General features: G+C 40.6%; 1 protein-coding gene across 1 annotated transcript in view; it reads left to right on the forward strand.

Annotated features, from left to right (window-relative positions):
- KIAA0930 (KIAA0930 ortholog) overlaps positions 1–18,606 on the forward strand; it is a 33,324-nt gene extending 14,718 nt beyond the window's left edge. The window contains exons 2-9 of the mRNA XM_009873710.1: positions 3,254–3,361; positions 4,660–4,737; positions 7,479–7,580; positions 8,009–8,149; positions 10,006–10,200; positions 12,294–12,456; positions 15,137–15,292; positions 18,285–18,606. Coding sequence (XP_009872012.1) covers positions 3,254–3,361; positions 4,660–4,737; positions 7,479–7,580; positions 8,009–8,149; positions 10,006–10,200; positions 12,294–12,456; positions 15,137–15,292; positions 18,285–18,325 — 984 coding nt within the window. The 3' untranslated portion in view covers positions 18,326–18,606. The remainder of the gene's footprint in view (positions 1–3,253; positions 3,362–4,659; positions 4,738–7,478; positions 7,581–8,008; positions 8,150–10,005; positions 10,201–12,293; positions 12,457–15,136; positions 15,293–18,284) is intronic.
- Positions 18,607–19,467: the final 861 nt, after the last annotated feature.

Genomic DNA, 19,467 nt, shown 5'->3' on the forward strand with positions numbered 1-19,467 from the left:
GTATAAAAGGTTAGTACTTACCACTTGATTTTTGGAGTGGGACTTAAATGAAGAAAATCCCTTGGTGACGGCTAACGTAGTTACTTTTGCAGTACTTATGTGATTTTAAAAATGCAATTCTTTTGCGCATAAGGAGCCTGAGTAATGGGGCTTTCTGAGGCTCCAGGTTTTGCTTTTGCATTCTTGGCATATATGCCCCTTGTGCATAGTACCGGGAAGATAAATAGACAGATGATGAGCAAGCCTGCTTGGGACACGGAGAAATTACATCACCCTGCCAAGAAATTTAGATTGCTGATTTTAAACAAAAGCAATTAAGATGTATGGAATGGTAAAAATCTGTTTCAAGTTCTTTGAGGGTTTTTTTTAAGTTTTATAATTTTTTTAATGATTCATTTGGCTGCCTCTTTTACTGCATAATGCTGAACAAGTGGCTGCAAGGTCTGAATAGAGTCAGCCTCAGTCTTTCTTAAGTCCATGGCCCCACCTGAGGCTCCACAGCATGCCAGCAACAGCGAGATCATCTGCAATGAGTTGAATGGAGCCTGTTGATTTATTTCAAATAATATCACACAGCCAGCTTCGCATGTCCAGCACTGTGGCAGTAGAGAGTACCTGAAGTTATTTTGTGGACTACAGCACTTGCATGGGAAATTGAGCCCCTGGAAAGTGCTGTTTGTTTTGGCCAACTCAGATTTAGCTCTTTGCTTTATGCTGAGATGCTTACAACCACCTCTTATTTTGCTGTTTCTGGAAGAATTGTTTAGAAATAAACTAAAAAGAGGTTGCAGCTAGAGGTGTTTATGAGATGGGCTGAGATTTTTTTCTTTTCAAAAATGACTTGTAATTTGGGTGTCTGCACTGTGAAGCGTAATACCAGTCAGACAGGGAGTGGTGCTGCAGCTTGTTGCAGCATCCTGCTGAGGGCTCACTGGGTTTTATAAAGCAGATCTTTCAGTGGTGCAGAAAATACTACTGGCTGCTGTAGCATTCGCTGGCTTCTTGGTGTAACTCCTGCCCTAGGACTGGTTTGTTCCCCTGATGCTTCCCAAGGATGCTTCCCTGGGCATGAAGAGAAGCTGCAGAATGCCTCTGGCAGATGCAAAGTGCTTGGAAGTTCATTTTCTTTCTGAGGTTGGATGGGCGCTGCCTCTGTCGCTTCTGGCTGCTTGATGGCTCCTTTCTCACTGGAGAAAGGTCACCACTGTCCTGCCCTGTTTGACCTGTTGAACAGACATCTATACCCTGTGCAGTTTGTTGCCTGGCAAAAAACTGAGTTCTTTGAATTCCCTAAATTAATTTCCTTTGGAGTACAGCGTGGCTTAAGCACTTGGCTCAGGGAATAAACATGGTGGTGTTTCACAGTGATTCAACATGCTCTAACCCACAAGTTCTACCACTCAGATCCTACCCTAAATTAGGGGTCAGAGAAAAAACGATTAAAGAGAGCCCCTTTTTCTGTCATTATCTATGACAGGATTGGGGAGGCTGTTGCCTCAAAGAGTTGTTGTACAGCGGCTTCATAATTGCTGAGGAGAAGCAGTTCAGCATGTGAATTAATTTCACCAGCAGAAAAGTGGCTGACTTCTGAAAAGGGAGATTTAAACCTTATCATTAAGAGAGTATTACACTCTGCCTGGTTTAAAATAAAGGTCCACAGATACGGAGGCAGAAGAGACTGAGGTAGGGTCTGCCAAGCACTTGGTCTTGCTTAACCCCCGGCATTAGAGCTGAAGTTTTACTCTGCAATTACTTGGTCTTGCCTTCAGCCTATCCTCCCTCTGTGTCTTTTCTTTGGAGATGGCTTTTGTTTCACAGGTTATTTCTGGAATCTTGCAAATGTCATGTGCTTTTAGGCACAAAAGTGTATGTATCACCTTTGTTTATTTGGAGTTGAATTTAAATTAGATTATTTCCTCAGCTGCTCATGTCTTAGTTTTTTACAGTAACTCACATTAGTTTGCACGATTATGTTGCCAAAAGAAAAACGCATGGTTAGGGGCTTTAGAAGAAACAGAAACAAAGCAAAGGAATAATGATACATAACCATATAAGCATAATTTAAAAGATATTTGTAAGTTTAAAAATTGAGTGATAGAGAACAGTGCGTTAGGCTTTCATGGTATCCGATGACAGTGTCAGTCCTTTAACACTGTACTGTTTCATTGTCCTTCACTATATTTCAGTCTTGCAGCTCTATCCTTCCCCAAAGAGCTGAAATAAATGCACAGGTACTATAGGGTTTAATCTTATCTCGAGTTACTGTAGGGCTTAATTTTAGTCGATTTTGTTTCATTCACATACTCTGACTTTTGTAGTAATCCGTCTTCTAATAAATCAACTGTACCCTTACTTCTCTCAGCCAAGCAAAGAAAAAAGTTCATTAATGGCGCTGTTTACACTGTGTATTTCTTAAATATTTATTAAAGTATGTTACTGTGTTAACAACAAAACAATTGGCAAAGAGAAACAAATGCTTTTCCAGGTAAGTGGATATGACATGCGTTAAGTTTGCTACTTCTGTCACCCCAGTTTGTATTACACACCAGTTCAGAGATTAAGCTGTGCTGCAGATTTTGTTCTTAAAGTGTCAGACTACTGTCCACCTCTGTGTACTACATAAAGTTTAATATTCCTTCTCAGTTGCTTCAGTTTGTTAGCATTCGAAGAGTTGTTTCTGCTTTCTGAGACTATTTGGGATTTTTCATTTGCTTGGTTTTAGTACAGATGAACACCTCACAGGTGATTGAATCCAATCAGTACTGTCAGTGTGAATCTTTTAGAAGAGGAGTCACCAAAATGTGCTCTCTGAGGCATTAGTCAGTGGACTTTGTCTTCCCAGGGACTCCCACCCCAACGGGGAACAGGCAACAGCTGCCTGCTGGACAGTGTTGAACATTAGTCCCGTGACATGTTTTATTCTGAGGGACTGTGTTAAAAGGAGGACACGTATATGTATGTATCCCTGATTTTACTACTTCATTTTGGCTAAAACATACCTCTTGCAAAGAATAAATGAAGCTGCTGTCCAAAAACTGAGATTCCACTGCACAGACACATCTCCCCAGCTTCACTCCCACGCAAAGCCTTCCACGAGGGCTCACCTTGCATAGTCAGCAAAATCCAGTTCTGACAGAAAAATACAGCAGGAAGCTACGCAACATGCAGCTTCTGGTGTCAATTTTATATTTACATATAAATTTATGTATTACTGTTAAGTAATATTTTTCAAGGAGATATGATATTTTCGTAGCAGGTTGAAGTTGAAGTTTACCGAAGAGATTCTAAGAAGCTTCCTGGTCTGGGAGACCCCGACATTGACTGGGAAGAGAGCGTCTACTTGAACCTCATCTTACAGAAGGTAACAGTGATGCTTATCTAATTTTCCTGGGCTGTTTATGCTAAAGAGGTCTCAGGGTAGACTTTGATCTGCCCCCTTTCCTCCCTAGCTTGGGTGATTTGAACACTTCTGGAGAATATAAAGAGTACATGGCTTTAATTTTGCTTTTCAGGGTCTAAAAGAACATAAATGGAGATGTTTATTATTTTGTAGTAGAGACCTACTAGCTTTCCTAAAAAAACTTTAAGTAACTTCAGTGAAGCTGGACTGAATTTTATGTTCTATAACAGAGTTCTGCAAAATGGGTGGCTTTGTTAAGCTTAGTAGTTTTTGAGAGTGAACCAGCTTGTTGGACAAGCAACATTTCTGTTAGAGTTCACAATATTTCTCCAGCTAGGAGAGGGAACTGCTAAGCAGAGATGTTATGTATTGCACTGGGATTATTCTGCTTTGCCATCAGAATTTTAATAAAACTTTTTTTGTGATGGTAGTGGTGGAAACATGAAGCTTAGCACACATTATTTCTTTAATTCGTAGGTTGCTTAGTTACTGCATATGTTACATTAAGTGCTTGAGGGAGCTGAGTGTTACTATATTCATTCAAGATCCCTTATAAGTTTTGTTGATTACAATCTCAGCAGAGACTGCTGGCTCATTGCACCTATCCTGGAAAATAAATTGTTTTCATTTTCTCTTGTGCCTCCCAAAAGTCTCCTTGCAGAACGTCTCTGCAGAGAGCTGTTTCCACCTTTATTTGGTGCTGAATAAAACCAGAATGTGTTTGTTACAGTCAGAATTCCTAGATGCTGTTACAGCTGGGCAGTGTTGACCAGAGCTATCACGCTTGTGCCTTACAAGTTTTTTCAGATTGTTTGGCAGGCTGTGTTGATGGGTTGTGACCTCTCTAACATGTTGCTTGTATTCATTAGTGTTTCTATTTTTCCCTTTTTGAAAGGAGAATGTCTTTGCCATTTCTGCCTTAAAGTATGCTTATGTGTGTTATGATCATTCTCCCAGCCGACCAGTAAACTAGTGGTAAGCATTACTGACAGGACTTTCTTTACCCATAGGTTGTGCACCTCAGCAAGCATCTGTGCAAAGGATGTCAGTGTCACTGAGCTAGTAAACAAATGCAGGCTTGAAAATTTTAAGAGATTCGCTAAAGTAAAGAGGATAAACAAAGCAGCAATACCAAAACATCATACTTTTTAGCCAGACAGCTAAAAATATTAAGACACAATGTGTTCTGCTTCACGCACATGAATGTTTTATTTTTCTAACTCTAAACTTCTGTTTCTCTCTTTGGTACCCTGGTTTAGCTGGATTATGTGGTGACATGTGCTGTGTGCACACGGTCTGATGGAGGAGATATTCACATTCACAAGAAGAAATCTCAGGTGAGATTATCCTTTTATTACTGTAGATAAGAGTTTAGCATCTAGTATTAGTAATCCTAAAAACTCTGTCAAAACCAGGGCAATGGTTCTCAGGCTCTGCTCGGACAGATGCATCCTTGTGAGTCATCTCAAGTCTCTGTCTAGTAACGTTTCCTGCTAGTCATCTAAATATGAAATCTAAATGTGCTTTGTAGCCCCTCTAAAAAAATTGTAGACGTCTGCATGCCTACTGGGGGGGGGGGGGGCGGGGGACCTCGGCAGACGCTTAATTTTTTATCTGGTTGGGGGGTGGTCTGGGGTAGCCTGTGCAACTATTAACTTGAAATTGTAAGAGACCAGAGTTATGAGAAGCCTTCAGGGTCAATCTGCAATGTAGGACTGTTAAATGGTAGACATAACCAATTTATCTTTTTATTGTTTTATGAGATTCTTGTTTGTTTTCTTTTCCTCTTGAAATGCTCATTCCTTCCATCTTTACTCTGAAGGCTTTTATCACTTACGTGCAGCATATAGTTAATTCAGAGTTTAGCTAAGCAGAGGATACTGAATAACAAGCATAGAGGGGATAGCAACAAGAAACCTCAGACTTCTTAACTCAGTTTCCAACAGATCCTGCAACAGCTTGTGCTCGTTAGCAGAAATTCTTCTCTAAAAGGCTTCTATTGTGGTTTATCCCAGGCGTTTCCATTCCTTTAGCCCGTTCAGCTGCTTGTGTGGCACTACCTAAAGCAAACCAATGCTCTTTAATCTTTTAATTTTGTTTTACCATTTTAAAGCAATTGTTGCTTTGCCTACAAACAAAACTAGCAATGCTGATTATTGCATTTGTATTTTGCATTAGTTAGGCACGTAATTCCCTTTTTCTGGAGCTGTTGAGACACCATGTACACCAGTGTTGTAAGCCTTTTATTTTTCATTGCTTTTTCCACTGTTTACTAATCAAAATTCTGCCTCAGTTAAGCAAAATTCTTTGGAGAAAAATCTGTAACCAAGAAGGTGATGATGAGGGACCTGCCCTCACCGCATGTGAGCAGTCTTTAGAATCAGGAGAAGGTTTTCCTCATTCCTAGAGGCTTGTATTGTGGGACTACTTCGAAATTTTTTCTTGTCTCCTCTTTTCTAGGAGAAACTTAGCACACATTAAAACTTACCAGTACATACTAGTTACATTTCAACATTATGGAATTGATCTACGGAGAAAGTAAAGGCAGTTCTATATACTGTGGAAGGCATATTTGCAATAGGGGATTTCATTGTAACATGCACTGTTGAGGCTCTTAGCTTTAAAGGAACAAAACCCAACTCTTTTTGGATCTATATTACTGCTCTGATGGTTCTTGCTTTAGAAAGCGTATATTATCCTGTCAGTGTGCAGCTAAATATTGAATAGGTAGAAGCCCAGTTCAGGCGCAGGACTTGCTGTGCTACTTCAGACCTGTGACAAAGCAACTCTGTTTATACCCGTAACCTAAGGCATGAACCCAGTGTAAAAAAGGCTGACTTTCCCCAAAATTACTTTGCAGACTACGTTTATTCTCGGCTTGCTTGACAATGAGATCTCCACAAACTGTATTTTCTTCAAGTGTGGCTGCCTGGAGATGAGTTTGGGGTTTGGTTTTGGTTTTTGTTTTTGATTTCTTTTGTTTTTGCTTTACATTGATGACATGAGGATGCTGCAAGATGTCCTTGTCTCAGAGACTGATGCAAACATAATCTTTGAGGACTCCTGTTACTTTCTAATGCTGTTTCTTGTCATGAAGCAGACTTTCTTTTTAATAATCTGTATTTAAATGTGCGTGTAGGCTTCATAAGTACAAATAGGCAAAAGTAACCCTCTCGTGAAATATCTAATATCCTGCCCTTAATGACATTTTGTGTTGAATGGTTTATAGCTAGAGGCCTGTATCACAGGCCTGACAATCTCAGCAGATTTAGAGCTTTCAACAAACTCACAGTGGGCTAAGATTTGTTGGGTTTCCTTAATTCAAAACTTGCTTTGTAAACAGAGGTGGAAGCAAAGAAAGCTGCTTGGTACGAATTCTTCTCCCTCTTAACCTGCTTGGAATGATAAAATCTAAAGCTTTTAGCTATTTAAACGTAGGTTGTTTTGAGGAGCAAAATGACCAAAGGAGTTCAGGAGCTGCTTCAGAGGGAGTAACACATGCAAGAGAAAGCACAGTGGGTAGAGAAAGAAACAGAAGCAGAAGGTGAGGATTGAGAAATCAAGTGCTTGTCCTCCTGAGGACCATGCTTCCCATTACCGAGTGATGTTGATCTTGCCATTATACTAAGCAATGAAATTAACTGTACAAGCAAATAATGTTAGGTCAGCTACTCCATGGTAACTTTCTTGTTGTGTGTACTTTAACTTTGCAGCACGTTTTAATAACTTAGAGGCAACTCAAGGTGGTTTTCTCTGTTAATGAAAAGGAGGACACCTTAGCTGTGCCAGAAGGTGGTGAGAGGTCAGGTACACAGAGGGACATTTACTGTGGAGCAATTAGTATTTGATAACTTGCATGTGAAAACTCAAAGGTTTCGCAAAAGCTGCAAAACAAGGTGTAGTCAGAAACCAACTCAACTTTGCCTGCAAGATGTCCAGTGTCTCTAGCATAAGTGAAAATATTGTCTAACTGAGCAGTGTTGCTCTCTGGTTGTTTGGTATTGCTTGCCTTGTGTTACGTCCATTCCTGAGCACATTTAACCAAGATGGTTGGGGTTTTTTTCTGTATCTTTCTCAGCAAGTGTTTGCGTCTCCTAGCAAACATCCAATGGACAGTAAAGGAGAGGAGTCAAAGATCAGCTACCCCAACATATTCTTCATGATTGACAGTTTTGAAGAGGTGAGTTTCTTGCTGGAGCAGCAGAAATTTGTCCTATTCTTATATCCTGATTAGTAATTTTCTTCTTGTACCTTTTGAACAGATGTTCCTGGCTAATTCAGGGTTGTCTTCCAGTAGTTTTTATTTTATTTTATTTGACTTTCCTCTTTAATGTTTGAAATCTGAGCTTTAAACTGGCTTTTGGCACCTGTCTTTATGATGGGCTAAAGCAAGACAGGCTAACATGAGAACTGCTTATCTCAACACATGATTTGCAGTGTGCACTGCCTTGAAGTCGGTTTTTTTGAAAGGCTGAGGTGGACCATACAGTTCCCTTGCTTTCTGCCCTTTACTGCCTTGGGCCTAAAAAGAGTCATGGGAATCTGAATATGTTTGAACTTTAACAGCTGCAGTTTGCCTTTAAGTGTTTCATCTTCTGTCTTTGTCAGGTTTTCAGTGACATGACTGTGGGAGAAGGAGAAATGGTCTGTGTGGAGCTGGTGGCCAGTGACAAAAGCAACACCTTCCAAGGGGTGATTTTTCAGGGGTCCATCCGCTATGAAGCGCTCAAGAAGGTCTATGACAACAGGGTAAGGTGCTTCTGAAAGACAGCTTCATTTGCAACAATGATACTCTGGCCACAGTTTCTCTTTGCTGCTGGGGCTGTTAGCTTTTTGTCCTGCTAGATCATCTGCATTGTAGTCTGTGTTGTTTTTTTTTTTTTGCCTCTGAAAGTTACCTGAAGGCTAATGCTTTTCACTCAGACAGGTGAGAGTGTTCAGATCAGGATATATTATTCTGATGTTTACCAAAAGGAGTGAAGCTGAGAGTAGTCAAGGGTGTGACACATGAATGGATCTGAATAACAGGGTTCTGGGAGCCCCTTCATTTTCCTGAAAGGTCATAGATGTTTCTAGTTACTTCAGAGAAGGTGTATTTTTCATGGAGATATTAAACTCTGATAACTACCTTCCTGTATGTAAAACATGTTTTTCTTTAGTGTGTTTTGTACTCACTGCTATTTTTGAAAGACCACCATATTTCACTGTTAAAAAAGTTCTTTGCTTTCCTACAAAAATGTGAAATGCCAGCACTTTCAGCTTCAAATTCAGTACTTAATGCTGAAGTCAAGAAAGTACAAGAGCCAATAAATGCAAACAATTTGTTATGAAGGTAGTTGTGAGAGATTTTAAAAAGCAAACAAAAAAGAATCCCCACTACTGTGCCTGTAAACTTCATTTCCCTTTTTTCTACCCTTGTCAGGAGTTGTCCTGAGTAATTTCCCTTCTCCGTTTTAAATGTGAGTAGTTTTACTCTGCTAGCAGTTTTTGAAGAGAACATGAAGCTGAAATTATTCTTCTGTTCCACCGTCGTTTTATGGCCTCTTGCAAACAGCAGGTGGATTATTAAAATTCATGGGAATGCATAACAACTAAAGACAACATAAGAAGAAATCCCTGCAGTGGAAAGACAAGATTTGATGTGGTAAAGGCCTAGGAATGTTTGACCACACAGCTACTTTACGCTGGTTCATTAGATGAAGTAAAATTGTTAGCTCTTCAAAGATTCAATTATGGCTGAAGGCAAAACTTTACATTTGGCCTTTCTTTTAACAGAAAATAAGCAATCTCTCTATGCTTTTGAGGGTTACTTGATTTCAGTTGTGTATTAATTCTTAGTACAATATATGTTGTGTAACATGATGAGCAAGTTGGCCCTTTCAGGTGATAAACTGCTGAAAGTTACGATAAACTACTTAAACTTATGGCTAAGTCCTACGTATTTCACTTGGCAGAAGCTTGACTGTTTTCATATTGGTCTGTTCCTTTTTTCAGTTCTCAGTTCAGTTTTCAGTTCAGTTGTGTTAACTGGAAATTGAGCCTTTCTGTCTGTTGAGAGGGTTCAAAAGCTGTCAGGGTTTTGCGGTGAGCAATGCGATGCAGGTTAGTTGTGCATGGGGGCTGGTTCTTTATGCTTTGGCCTTGATGATGTGAACACAAAAATGTCTGATCTGACTTGCCACAAAGTAGCATCGCCATTGTGCAGTGTGCTTTGCTAGTTCGAAGCATCTCGTGTGTTTCTGTCGCTTTTTGGACTCAAGCAAGTGTCCCTGCACAGGCTGTGTTGAGTTGTGCACATGCCTGCTCGCGCTCTGGTGTGCCACATTATGTGGGTCTGGATAAAAAGCTTTTTTTTCTTTTCCCCCCCCTAATGTCAGTGTGTCTTTTTGATAGCTTGAAGGAGCTGATTTTTCCCTGAGCCTCTGTTTTCATACTTGTAATATTGCTTCCTCTTTGGAGGTCACTTCAGATTGTGGTTTAAGATAATGATGGCTGTCCACTGTGTTTTTGACTTATTCTTGCATAACTGCTTTCAGAGAATGTTATTTTTTTGAAACATAGGGATCATGTTACGTGGTTTTCTCTCTTGCCTTGATGTGTTGTAGGTGAGTGTTGCAGCTAAGATGGCTCAGAGAATGTCTTTTGGCTTTTATAAGTATAACAACATGGAGTTTGTCCGAATGAAAGGCCCACAGGGGAAAGGACACGCGGAGATGGCAGTGAGTAGAGTTTCTACTGGTGACACTTCACCATATGGGACAGAAGAAGATTCAAATCCAGACTCCCCAGTGCATGAGAGAGTAAGTAGCAGACAGAAACACTGACTTAACCTCAAGTGTGAATGTGTTTTGTTCCAAAGCCAGTAAATGAGATGAAGCTGGCATTAACTCGCATCAGGGTTTTGAACTGAGGTTTGCCTGTCTGTATTTTGAATTTACTCAGTATATGCAGGTGAATTTTTAGCACAGTTCCCCTGGAGCAAATACAAAAACAACTGGATGATTCATACTTCTGGAGGAGTGTTTTGTTGAAACAACAGCTATGTCGATGCCAGGGGAAAATGATGATTCTGCCTGTTTTCTATGAAAATTAATAGATTCCATTTCTGTGCAAGATGGGATTTACCTAGAAACGTGAAATTTATATATTATGTGTAGGTTGCTTGCTAAACCTCACAGGAAGTCCTACTGTTAGGAGAATTTGCCACTGGTGAATGAAACCTGCATAGCATTAAAGCAAAGATTGCAGATCTAGATGCGGTACCATGTTTATGCATATGTTTAATTTTAATGCAAATGCAGTAGAATATCAATAGAATTGATCTGTAGATGCTGACTTGGCCTTTGTTAAGTCAGCCTTGTTTTTCATTAAGGCATTTTACCTAGTTAGTGGGAATTAGGCAACATGTCTTCAAAATACCTGCACAGATGTGTCCTGATCTGGCCTGGGTAATTCCTGACGGATTCTAGTCTGGTTTCGTGCCAGCACAGAGCTCATTAACTAGACGTGCCTACTGTAAAGATGCAACCTGGAGAAATCAGCCCTGGAGGGACTTCTTGATCCTTTGGCTCCAAGGCTTCCAGTGTCAACTGGAAAATGTAAAACCAGATTTGATAACATATTACCATTGCTTTTTGCTAATGGTTTTAATGGTGATTTGTCTATTTCTGTTTTTCCCTCCAAGTGTGATAAGAAATGACTACAAAATGAAAACCAGAGACAAGCACAAATTAGAGATCAGGTGCACTAAAGAGAACATCGGCTGGGGGGTAGAATGCTTCTACCTTTTTTTTTTTTTTAATGTTAACAATAGAGGAACAATATAGAGTATTTCTGCAGTGCAGCACCAGCCTGGCTTGGTTGTCATCCTCACTCACATGTTACATCCCTCCTTATTTGTATGGGCAGATACAAGCAGCATCAGGTGTCATCTCAGGGAGAGTTATGGGATTGTTAAATTAATTGTGTGAAGAGGGCAGGATGAGAAAGAAGTCACTCACATCCATTAGCAAAGTAGTTATCCGTTGTTTGGGGTTTTTTTCATTAGAAATGAAACTATTAAAATATTGCATCGCAAAACCAGTACAAGAGCAAATGCATTTCACTTCTTTCTGAAATAGGTATAATTGACTATAATTATGGTTTAGTCAGGAGCAACTACTGCTCTGAAGGAAGGTTGTCTCTATAGTTTTGCCCCTTAAGTGTTTCACTGCATTTATGTCCTTGTATTTGTCATGGCTTAGGTTAACCAAATCATCAGGGGCATCTCAATTTGTTTCCCTCCATCCTGTTCTGAAATATGATATACATGCACTTGTACATTAACTTTGCTTTTGCGTCAGCATCTTAGGTTAAGTAATTGCCTTGTGACCCTGCTTCACAGAGATACTGTGACCTTTCACGGAGATCCCGTGGGGCATCCTTCTGAGCAGGGAAGATACTGCCTTGCATTTGCCAAAGAAATTAAGATGCACAGTTTTAGTGTGTCCAATGCAATTCATTCTTAGACTGTTAAGTCTTCTGATTTTCAACAGGCAAAATAAGATTGACATTCTTGGTGCCTAAATTATTAATTTTTGTTTCTTTATGAGTATAAATCCGTGTTAGAAGTGATTAGCCAAGGAGAGACATTTTTCGTTATTCAGGTAACAGTTAAGGGTGATGATATTTCAAAATATTTTCATCTTGATGAGCATCCTGAACCTGAGATGACTGTTCAGTTGATGTTCTCTGGCCACTGTGATACAACTTACAGCTAGACACCAGTCATCATTCTGAATTTTACACATTATTGCCTCGCGGCATATATTTGAGACTGATTATTATTTCTTACTGGAAGCACAGAACTCTTTAAACAGAACTTCCACTAGCATTTCTGCTGTTTCCCTTTCAGGTCACTTCTTTCAGCACACCGCCAACCCCAGAACGCAACAATCGCCCATCCTTTTTCTCCCCATCCCTCAAGAGAAAAGTGCCCCGAAATCGAATTGCTGAGATGAAAAAATCCCACTCAGCAAATGACAGTGAGGAGTTCTTCAGAGATGATGATGGTGGAGGTGAGAGAAGTAATATCAGCTAAACAGACGTGTCTGGAGAGGGCACAGAGCTATGGACAGGGATCCCAAAGCTGGATTTTCTAAAAGGTTTGCAATGTGAAAAACCTAGCTCCGTAGAAAGTCCAGTGCCAGTGCCACTCTGAAAATGGGGTTATTCACAGGTTTAGCATCTTTTTGAAGGGAGAAGTTTCTGAGAGAAACTTGAGCAGGAAAGATCCTTCCTCTTTCCCAGATACCACACTCCTGGGTGGCACTCTTCCACATACCACCATGTGGTGGGGTAGAGCATGCTCTCAGTAACAGGTTCTCCAAATTCCCCTGTTTGATCCAGAGTTCATTAAAGTTGGTGAAAAGACATTTACTCCAGCTGACTTTGGATCAGTTCTGAACTCTCTAAAAAGAAAATCTCAGTTTGCTTATGGAATGCTTTAGTGCTATGTGGAACTTTTCTTTTGGATTCTAGTTCCTCAGTATGAAACAGCCAACAACATAAAAAGTGAGTCTGATTCAGAGTATAGTGTGTAAATCCAATCCTACTGCAGTTTTGTTAGGTGGGAAACTCACAGATGTTGAAGTCCAAACTGTTTTTCATATGTTTAAAAATAATGCAGTAGAAAAGCCAAAAAAATCTGTTGGCATGCTAATAGATAAAAGGTAGCTTCCAGATCACAAGTTCTCTCTGTAGTAGGAAAGGTATTACCTATCAACAGTACTGCACTGGCTTAGCAAATAAAGAATTACACATTGAAAAACAATCTGTAAGTGAGAATGCTTAATTCAAATTCTGTGCATCAAGATTGATTGTAACTACTAATTCAGAGTTCCATCCGTAGAAACCTTTCCTTATCCTTTTTTTCCTTAATTTGCCTAATCAAAATGTCTGTTACTTCAAATCAGATGTGTTTTTATCCTATTTTACTAGGCAAAGGGTAGGCCTTGGGTCAGTTGCTACACAGTGTGGGCAGAAGGGCAGCTTTCTCAGATGGAGTCCTGCTTTTGATATCTTTCCCCTGGAGGCTGCACAGGATAAAATGGAGTTCAAGGCATTTATCCAGCAGCCCTTATAGATGGTGGTAGTCTCTACTCGGTATTGTTTTGCAGGATCTGATCCTAGTGTACTTGATCATAATTATGCACATTCTTATTATCTTCACTTTCTTTTCCTTCTAATATATTTATGGAAGTAAATAAAATCCAAGTTTTCCAGACATTTTATAGCCAAAAGATGTCGTTTCACTTAGTTATAAATGTTTTGGTCTTATTGTTCCTGGTCCTAAAAATAAGCAGAGGCATTAGGAAGTTTAATTTATTCAGATAAGAGGTTTCTACAAGGAGAAGTAACTAAATGAAATTTCTTTACCAGTTTCAGAAACCTGAATGCTTGCTCAAGAGCTGCAGTGGTGAAATTCATGTTGCAGAGTGGGAAAGCTGACTTCAGTTCACCCAGGGATGAAGTTTTGTAGGAGCAGAAATATTCTGGAGCATCTTGGCCTTGTGGGTGGAGGATACCTTGCTTGTCTAATGATTGACAGTGTCCTTGGTCTGGCCAGTGCTACCACAGACCTGTGCCCAGTGCAGACAGACCTGTTGTGGCCCATGAGGGCTCACTATGCTTGCTCTGGCTGTTTGCGAGCATGACACAGCAGAAGAATTGCACTTATTCCAGCTACCAGGGTCAGGTCCTGCTGACCTGATCACCACAGTGCTCTCGGCGTAATGCTGATGTGTGGAGAGAGGGAATAGACTGCTTAGCTGTGCGCTTTTATAAGGAAGGAGGGAAAACGAGATACAGATTGATTTATTTTTGGCTCTTGCATTGTTATGTATCTTGCTAGAGTAGCTGCCACTATGTATTTTTTCCTTTGCTAGGACCTCTTTGTTTGGATCAGGACCCACTTTTAAACAAGTAAGTCCCAGAGCTTGGATCGCTCTAGTCAAGAATTGTTCGTTCACTTCAACATCTGCTTTTAGCATTATGGGCTGAGTTTTACAGGAGAAAGAAGGAGAAGTTTACACTCAAAACATGCAGAATATGCTTTCCTGGCAGTGAGAGAGACCAGCAGCTATAAAAACTTCCCCTAGTTTGAGGTGGACTTAGTATCGTTTTGTTTTGAAAGTTACTTGTGGGCCACTAACTAATTATGAGAAGAATGGCCCTGCTGAAGGGTCCCAGTTTTGGCCTGGGGAATGCATGGAGATCTGCAGGAAACCAGCATATTAATACTTACTCTCCTCTTGTCTGATAGACATCCAATTTCTTCATAAGAAACAATTTTTCTTCACTTCTTCACTTTTCAATTGCTGTATGAGTTACTGCTTAATTTTAGGGATATTCTATTTTGTGTATGAGGGAAGGCTGGGTTAGGCTTCTGCTTGTGTAGTGTGGGAGTAACAGCTTCATTCCCTCTCCTGGCTGGTCTATTAACAGGTAATTGTTTACTACTGCTGCCAGCTGCTGCTATCATTCATTAGCATCAATGAAAATGGTGAATTCGGTGCTAGGCAAGATCTGACTAACTTTGAAAAAAAAATTTTAAATATAGTAATAATAATGTCCTCCATGTGATTTAGCTCTAGACATTGAATATCAGGCTTTCCTTTTTTTCTTGACTTTCAGAAGTGTTCTGATAAAACAGAGTAAGTACAATCACTTTAAGCTTGATATCTTCTACCTTTACAGATCTGCACAATGCGACAAATCTGAGGTCGCGATCCTTATCTGGAACAGGACGCTCTCTGGTGGGCTCATGGCTGAAGCTGAACAGAACAGATGAAAACTTTCTACTCTATGCACACTTAACTTACGTCACTTTGCCATTGCATCGAATTTTAACAGGTGAATTTTAACTTGTATTATGGGTAAACAGAGTCCTTTCACTCCAAGACAGCCTTCCATGTTGGGGAATTTTGCTGTTACGACAGAGAAACGAGTATTTCTCTGAAGGCAGCATCACGTCACAGGCTTCATTTGCTGACTGCAGCAGCAAATCAGTATGAACAAGTGGAATGGTGTCAAGCTGTTCTCTGGCTTTGGGCCAATTTTGCTTGGTGATGGTTCAGACAAATTGTTAGTTTGAACATCTGCAGGAACACTAGTTGCCTTAAATTGGAACGTAAAGTTCATCCACCTCGTGAGTGCAAGGCAACTCATTGTCAGCCCATCGACTCACAGCAATAGTTTTAGCAGAGACCTGTGAATGGGAGGGTTACAGAAACACAGTTCTGGATTTTGGAGTGATCTCCTTTGCCAATTTTGATTCTTAGGCTCGATTTCCTTATAAGTTGCTTGAACTGACCAGAGTGCCCACACTGATGCCTGTGAATCTGTCAGGTGCCCAATAGCTTTAACTAGATATAATGATGTTTGTGTGTCATACCATGAATAATCAGTCACCCGTGTCATCAATGAATTTTAATTTCCATCCAGATAACTCTTGTCTGCCTACAAATACAGGTGGACTAGAGAAAACAACTGGTCTGTTTAAACTCTACCAATCATTAAGCCCTCTCGCGTTCCAGGGATACAGCTTGCAGTATGAGGGTGCCCATGGGACTCTTGAGATACTTGAAAACTGAGAAAGCAGCAGTAGTTAAGGGCTCTCTCCTCTGTCTAAATATAGTGGCAATTGCTTTCATACACCCATTACTGATGTCTGCTACTGAAAACACACGTGACTGTCTCAGAAAGTTTGCTCCAGCTGCACAGCAGTATTTCAGGATTAACTCTTAAGATCTAGACCAGAATAAAGTTGGCATCCCCTGCAGTAAAGATACAATCCCGGTGTGTTGTAAAGTCCTGTCTCTAACCTTGGAAGATTCCTAGAACTTTTACTTCTAAGAACTTAATCTTTTTTTAATTCCTATCCAGCAGGTGGGATGTCTTCTGAATAGGTTTGTGGGCTTTTGATCAGTGTCTGCTTTTTTTTGTCTGGATCTAAAAACAAACCCAGTCTGTTACACAGTTCTTGGTTCCAGACTGCTCCTGAAAGGTAGCTAAGAAGAAAGGATTTGGGAAATCTATTGCTGAACAGGTTAATCTCCTGCTAAAAGAGATGAGAAGATAGTATGGGTATTAATGTCATCAGCTAGTGTAACAGTAATAGCTGCAATCTTGCCTTTGCAGCCTAAGATCTCAGAGCCTGTTGCAAAAGTAGACTGGCTCTTAGTCTACAGAAAAGGAAATTACAGCTGGTAAGGTAGAGGTGAAAATTATACTTGGCAAAGAGGTCCTTTCACTGTACATAGGGATTGATTTCAGTTTACAACCAATTACAGATGCCAGTAAAAACTGATTTTCTGTAATTATGGGCGAATCTTGAACAATTTTTCAGTAAAATACTTAATTATTCCTTATGATAAATCATGTTGATAACCTTACAGCTAGTTAGCTGGAGTTCTCAAGCTCACTCACTCTCTGCCACAGGCATTTTGGAGAGCACAGAAGATGTATTGTTTCTACTGACATTTAATACTTGCTCAAGTGGGTGGCATAAATGCCTCCATGCTCAAATATTTGCTTTCAGCTTGAACATCCTTTCTGAAACTTAATTTTTTTAATGTACGATTGCGGGAGTTGGTGTGTATATATTGAGATGCACAGAAATAGGACATGAAATGTCTAGGCTGTAAGGCAGAATTTTAATCTGCAGTTTTTCACTATCCTTGTTTGCTTTAGCTTGGCACGTGATGTGGAGCCTGTTTCCAGTGCCATTTTGTAATTAATGTATTTGTGCCAGTGGCAGCTCTCCAGCAAGCAGGAGCGTTACACGTGGGGCAGGGTGAAGTGGGAAAGATGCTCATCTCCCTAGGCTAGTCTAGGAAGCATATACTAAGAAAATAAAATCCCAGTGAGCGTGATCAAAGTACATTTTAAAATGTCTGGAGCTTATACACATTCCTTCACTCTGAGCCTTCTCTCCATGCTAGATAATCCCAGCCTCTCCTCGTATGTCAGTTGCTCCAGTTCCTTAATCATCATGGTCCTTCACTGGACTCAGTCCGCTGTGTTTTGTTCTTTACAAGTGGTAGTTAGAGCCTGCTGGAGCTGTGGATCAGTTTTTACTCACATCATCCTCTTTGTGCAGCTGTGCGTGATCATCCTCTTAATTAAGCATGTGCTCCCTTTTCCCATGTTCTTTATTCCCTGTGTATCCTTGAAAAGGATACACAGCCCATTTTCCAGGTATTTCTGTGTACTCCTGTGCCAGCATGCTAGATTTACTGTCCACATTTGGAAAGATGCCTGTGATGGACAGATATTTTGCAGGTCCATATTCTGTCACATTGGGACAATATGGAGCTGAGGAGCCAACAAAAGGACTAGGTTTTGCGGCAGCTTTTTGGGTGGAAAAATGTAGGCTTTGGGCTTTAGTACGGATGAAACAGCTGAATTATTTGTACCTACATCTTCAGGGCCAAAAGTCTCTTTACGGGTCTTGGGGCTGGTGCATCCCTTCCCTCAAGAAAGGGAAAACCCTTGGCATCTCCTATAATGGTACTGCCACTTGCTTCTCTGGAATGTTGTGTCACTCTGCATCTGACATGCTGCTTCATCCCACTATAAATGACATTCAGTAGATTAGCTGTCATCTCTGTGTGATGGGATGTGTTTGCAGCTCACCAACTCTCAACTACGATGCAGCTGGGGAGGAATTAAATCAAACTTTAATGGGCGAAGTCGCATTCTCGCGTTTTAAATTCCCTGAGCGGCGTAACGGGGTCTGTGCTGCAGTCCACAGCTGCTTCTCCAGCTCCTCGTGCTTTCTGGTACCGTGGCTACTTTCAGGAGCCTCCTAAGCTTGCTGTATCTGTTTCTCTTCCTTGCCCAGATATCCTGGAAGTGCGGCAGAAACCAATTCTGATGACATAGCAGAGAGCGGGCACTGCCTTGGAGCCTTGTTGCCAAGTGCCTAACCACAGCGGTTTTCTGTGCTAACACTACCATCTAGTGTCAGGAACATAAACCTCCGCAGGAAAAAGGGAAGTCCAAGAATACCAGCCGATCAAAAGTGCCTCTTTCTTCCTTCCTCTGCTGTCATACACCGTATGCCCACTTGCAGTACATCGCTTGAGTGTTTCTGACTGGAAGAGGACTTTCAGCAAGATAAAAACGAGAAGGGGCTGTGTTTTAAAACGAGTCGATGCTTTATGGACAGTTTGTTACTGTGTTTACTTTGTAACTGAGAAACCAACAATATGTACAGAATGTGTTCAACTTTATACTCGTTGAGAGAAACAACCTGAGAATTTCATAATGATGTACAAATGAACATCATTCCATAGACTCTCGCCCATACCCTCTCCATGTCAGTTTGGCTAAATGTGTGTGCGTGAGTGTGTGTGCGTGTGAGGATTGAAGAGATGAGAGAATAATTTCCTGCTGAGGAAAAAGATAAAAAGATGTTACAAAGATACATTGCCATTGGGTACGTGCAGTGGGGTCAGAGCTTAAAAGAGGCTGAAAATGTTCCCATTTCGTTCATGTGTCAGTATTAGGACAGGTGAACTCTGCCGACAGATTTCCGTATCTACCAAAGAACAGCAACATTTTCATCCTCAAGAACTGGCTAAGAAAATGAGCCAGCGAACGAAGGCTAAAATGTGCTGCTATAGTAAAGCTGAGGTTCGTATCCGGTACTAATGCTGCTTATCTCTCTCTGTTAGCTAAGTTGGTACAAGTTTGAGCCTAAAGAGGGAAACCCAGATGCCGTAATCAGACTCCAAAACCTAGAAACCTTACCAATAAACCAACATCCTCCTGCATGCACTGCAGAGGGCATGAGAGCAGATTAATGCTCGGGCAGCTTGCCCAGATTCTTCATCTCCTCGTGGTGTTTCGCTGCACTGTTACATGCCGAAAAGCATGGAGAGTTTTCTTGAAAGACAAAAGATTGAAATGTAGTTCTGTTCTCAAAAGTGACTAAAAATTGCATGGTGGCAAGTCTGAAAATAGCGTATCAAGAGCTCTCAGGAAAAAAGCCTTATGTTTACAGGTAAAATGCAGCTTTCTCT

Source organism: Apaloderma vittatum, unplaced genomic scaffold (assembly GCF_000703405.1).
Source record: "Apaloderma vittatum isolate BGI_N311 unplaced genomic scaffold, ASM70340v1 scaffold44957, whole genome shotgun sequence".
Taxonomy (NCBI): domain Eukaryota; kingdom Metazoa; phylum Chordata; class Aves; order Trogoniformes; family Trogonidae; genus Apaloderma; species Apaloderma vittatum.